This window comes from Rhyacophila brunnea, unplaced genomic scaffold (genome assembly GCF_057557595.1).
Source record: "Rhyacophila brunnea isolate RB1 unplaced genomic scaffold, BYU_Rbru_1.0 scaffold_13, whole genome shotgun sequence".
NCBI lineage: Eukaryota > Metazoa > Arthropoda > Insecta > Trichoptera > Rhyacophilidae > Rhyacophila > Rhyacophila brunnea.
The window spans coordinates 28,843,472-28,848,809 of record NW_028232785.1 but is presented as its reverse complement, the minus strand read 5'-3'; the positions used below and the strand labels follow the sequence as shown (position 1 = coordinate 28,848,809).

Genomic DNA, 5,338 nt, shown 5'->3' with positions numbered 1-5,338 from the left:
ACCTAATAATGAGAACCTAATGAATGAGTTAAGGACTGTTGACAATTATTCACAATATAATATTATTGTAAGTATTGTGTTTCAATCGAAAACAAAAGATCTCTGTTCTCTATTTTCGAGATTGTACATTATCGGCATTTGGCGCGAATTCTACCAAGCGTACATCACTGTTTGCAATAACTGCAAACTGTGTACAAGCATATTCTGCATGCAGGTACATGCCAAATGAATTAAAAATATCAATATCCATATTGAGATCAATAATTGTTAATGAATTTGAGTGTATAGACTGTTTTATAGATATGCGAATTTATTTTAACAGCAGCTGTCAGTGGTAAATGGTAATACAGAAGGGGGCGTGTTTATAACAACAGCAGTCTATGGTTAAGGATTCTTTAGTTATATAGTTACCATATGGATTTCGGTTACTTACCAATTTTACTGTAAGTACGAATTGAGCATCGGGCTCTTAGTTTGTGTTCTCCTAATTATTTAATGAATACATACATGCAGCAATACAAACAGTTAACGTGGCCTTAATGAGTGTTTTCTTCAAAACTCAATAATTACCCAGTATTAATTAACCGATCATAATAATTAAGACACTAGGAGTACGGAGATTTATTGAAATTTTAAACGTCAACCTTTGATAAAATTCGGCGAATAGAGAAGCAAATGTTACAATAATTATAAAATTAAATGTACCCCATGTCCTGGTATGTAATCTGAATGCGAACATCCGGGTTGAGGATCTTCATCAGAAAATGGTGGCGTTTCGTCTTCAGTGAATTCGCGCATTATGTCAGTCTCAGCTTTGATACCAGTGACACCCGTCGCAGAGAACTGAAATAAACAACGTTTCATATAACATGTTGTCAATAAGTACATATTATTAATATAACAAATTAAAACGTTATTATCTAGGTGAAAGTAGGCTGTTAAGATCCGACATAAATAGTGCACACTAAACATTATCAGGCATTCTTATCTGTTTTCATTAAATTAGTATTTAAAATTCCATTAAACCCTGCCTAAACTAAACCATAATATCGCGGTTAATAATAAACGCTATCAAAAATTGATTTACTATTGCCAATCGGCTTGTGTATTTTAGTATCAAAGTAGTAGTATAAAATGTAGATTTTAAAGGTAATTTAAAATGCTCGTTAATTACCATCGATAAGCCGCCTGGCCATTACGCAACATGTGCGACTTTAGCGTCCAATGACTTAATTACTGTAATTATGTACTTTTTTTTCTAAAAAAAGTTATTTTGTTTGTTATATTATATTTTCTCAGAAGCAGTGGCGGCCGGTAGTCTTCAGAATAGCATTTTCTGGTAGTGCGCAATGGTTTACCTTCTATAAAGAGAAGATCTTTTTCTTTCACCCTTTCACTACCCAGCATTCGAGCATAGGACAAGCACAAGTTCGCGCCACTTCCCTTGATCCATCGCCAACTCTTGCGCCTCCCGCCATGTCAGACCTGCATCACTAGGTCGCTTTTGTGGCACCGCTGCAGGGTGAGTGAGGGCCGGCAATGGCGACGGAACCCTTGAGGCTGTGCCATAAGGGTACAACGTGTCACACTTTTTGGCGGCATCCGGAGCACGTGTCCTAGCCACGTTAGGTCGTAAAGCGTCTTTTCATGATTGCCTCAATCACCGAAGGCTACTGTGTTCTCTTACCGACTTCTCAGAAGATAAATTAAATATGTCTTTGTTTATTTATACTATTTCTCAAAAAAGATTTGAACAGCAAGAATGGTTTAATATCAACAAAGAAATATAAATGTCACAGTTTATGGCTTACGCTTTGAGCGAACAAAGCTTTAGCCAATTAAATAACCGCTGATGTGTTTTTTTTTATTTTTTTGAATGAATTTGAGTGGTTTAGAAATAAACGCGGCAGGTTTTTTATTTTCGTAAAATGTTGGCGATTCATTAAATATTTGAACTGTAAAAATATTAAAAATTAACTCCCCAACATAGTTATAAAACAGAAACTAGCGTTTTTGTTTCTAGAGTCCTACGTTTCGTGCGCCGATCTAAAAGTGTGTAAAAAATTCTACATAAAACGCCATTACAGGAACATTCGGTTACCGTTTAAGCAGTATACAATGACCTCATTGTAATTCTGTGCAAACTGAAAATCTATTTGGACGCAATCGTTTTGCGCTCATGAACGGAGAATTGTTAATAATACTGCTACATGTTCTACTTCGCGAAGTGAGTGATACACGTATGAATAACATAACAATGAAAAAATGAGCAATGTCTTCAAAAATGCAGGCAGTGCGTTGCACTTGCATGGTATAAGAGGAGCCGCCGCTGCTCAGAAGTGTTTTCAAAATTATGCATGTTCAATATATAAAATACCATAAAAATGTTAATATTTTATAAAGGATGACATCAACACAAAAACGTTGATCTTCGGTTGGTGTTTGTAGAAGTAAAATCTTAACGACATAGGTAACTGCAAATTTCAGCCTTGTAGTCAATCCTTTCGCTGAATGAAGTGACGTTAACCGCCCACAACAAAACCGACAGAAAATTCCCGAAGTAAGTCCCGCAGTTCACACTGATCAGTTTTGCAACTACTCAGAGTGAGCTGTGGATGATGAAAGTCGACCTAAACGGTCAAGAATAAATCATAAATAAGTACGAGTATTATGGAAAAAATTACATAGGAATAGTTTCGTAAATTTTGTTGGTACTTCTCGCGTACATCGCGAATCATTATATATCTGAGATATTTTATTGTATTATCAATTTGAAATCACAGATCAAATTTAATCTGCAATTGCAATTGTATAGAATTATGTGAAAGCTGTACGTTTCATATACATTTTATTGTCACGCAAATTCACGCGAATATTGTCGCGCGACTTCTCTTTCCAACAGATGCTATACAACCCTTTGTGTTAGATAGATTTAATCATTATGATAATTTTAATGTTTGGGGGGTGACAGGGCCCTTTGTCCCCCCCCCCTGGGTGCGCCACTGAGTTTGAGAGGTAAGATATTAATCGACGCAACGTATCTCTTCACTCTTCCTAATCAAATCTGATTGGCTCGCGTATCGCGAGAGAAGTTGTATGGAATATTAAAGATATCAAAATCCCTTATTTTAAAATATTCTAGCTTTCTCGAAAGTAGCTAATTTGCTATCTATTAACTAATTCTATCTTGTGTATACCTTTTTTGGGCAATTCTATGCGTAATTGCCGACCCCCATCTAAAAGTATGCTGTTAGCTCTTCTCCTATTATTCTAGTGTCCACTGTGAGAAATGGTGGAAGTAGGCATACGAAATTCGCAGTATGCATACAGGCCATCAGCCTCTACCTAATCACCCCCCCTTATATCGGAAAATTACAACCGGTGCATTTACCCACGAATTTTCTTCTCGGTAAAAAGGGACGGGAGGGTTTTCCCTCTGTGGCAAAACTCCCTCCCGATGTCCCTCTGGGCCACTATAAAAGAGGATAATATCTCTGTACAAATCAGTTCCGTCCCAGTGATATTCTCCGAGCACGTGCAAGACTTCTCTGGTCTGCTACGCACTCTTCGTTAACAGTTTCGGTATAATACGTACCCGCGAATAAAAACCTCTACTAGTTTTACTCCTCGCTAAACAGTCGTCACTCTTCTATGACGTCACACACACAGTAACCGCGAAACTAGTGCTCAACGTTACGATCAGCTGTTCTACTACGAACACAAAATAAATACGCGTACGATATTCTAAATTTAATCAAGACGCTTTCCTCTCAAATTAAAATAGTATTATCAAGTTTAAACTTTAACAATAATCATATAAAACTATTTTCAATTATAACTTTATGCCAAATCTAAGATTACAAATAATTAAATGAATAAATAGACATTTTACAGCTTTAACTTATAAACTGAGTTCCTCAAGTAAAAGACTATTAACTATATTTATATAAACATCTTATAAACAATTACTTACGAGTTTTATTATAACTTTCTATAAGTTCGAACTCCGACCAAAGACAATAACTATAGGTTGTTTGTGAACCTATTACTGTGACTAATTAAGACTTTTTACAAGTCTAGATTAAATAAGTTAGTTCGTAGAATTCTTAATATAAACTATATATTTTTTATATTCTACTGTGACCTTGGCCCTAGACAAGAGGGCTGTGTCATTGACAATAAATGTCATTAAAATAAAGCGAGTTTTATACATCAGTGCCTATATTGGAGCACCATCAACGAGTGCATCTACCGTCTACTCCGATTCCTCACTAAGGTGATTTCCTCTCACGACACTTGAGCTAGTCGAACATAGGAGTTCGCCATATTTGACCCCCACACACATCAGACGCTGTCACCCCCAAGTAGGTGTGACGTCAGAGGGGCATATAATCGTTGGTGCCGATCAAAGAAGACTGTCAAGGAACGTCTCTCGACAATATGTCTGAGACGAATTCTACAGTTTTTTTGACATATTGTTCGGCGCGGAGCTGATACTCTGGAGATACTGGTAGTTTTGGGTAGCCTCCAAGGCAGATAAAGCGGAGGAAGAGCGACCAAGTAAAAGAGCTGACTGAGGGCAGCCTTCACACTGTCTTGATAGAAGCAGAGGATTGAGAGGAGCTGAAATTCTTGATCGCTCAAAAGATGATAACATGCCAAGGTGGTTACCATCCTCTGACCTCTACCATGAGGGAACGACTAAGAACTAATGGGAAACATTGAAAATATACAGATGAATTGTGCTTTTATTTAGCGATAATAACCGTTTACACGTAAAAGTGCTGACTGTCGCCAATCTCATTCTTAAATAGTAAGCGAGACGCCATGTTGTCATTTTATGCTACTTTTTGACATGTCGCCAAGATCGGTTAACTTCAAAATGAGACTGCGCAGTGTAGTTTGTTTTATTTCCTGCAGGTTTGCCAGTATCGCTCTACTGCGCAGGCGAAGATTTCAAACAAATACCAAATGTCGCGTGAAAATTCAGAAGCGAACTTTTTTGATTCATGCAAGGAATCTTGCATCTTGCACGATAATACATGTTTACATGTGCATTTTCTTTTTATGGCCGCGATAATACGTACTGTCAGCAGTAAATCAATGTACGTGTGAACGCGGTATAAAGCTAATAATTATGAATAGTAAAAAAAACTAACCTCAAAATTGCATATGGGATCGTCTCTATTCTCTTGCTTTACATAAGTGCTGGCGTCAGGATTATTTGGATGCCTAATCATTGGTGCATCAATCGAAGGTTTATCCTCTGCATTATACTGGTCTCCATCACAATATTCTCGCTTGACATCCATGTTTGCGAGGGTACATACGACATACA

General features: G+C 37.1%; 1 protein-coding gene across 1 annotated transcript; it reads right to left on the bottom strand.

Moving 5' to 3' along the window:
• Positions 1–687: 687 nt before the first annotated feature.
• Positions 688–5,338, bottom strand: LOC147077184 (uncharacterized). Its single transcript, XM_085941019.1, has 2 exons — positions 5,160–5,338; positions 688–843 (listed from the first exon to the last, which is right to left on the bottom strand). Exons 1-2 carry the CDS (start codon positions 5,310–5,312, stop codon positions 688–690), a joined length of 309 nt encoding a protein of 102 aa, XP_085797145.1. The 5' UTR covers positions 5,313–5,338.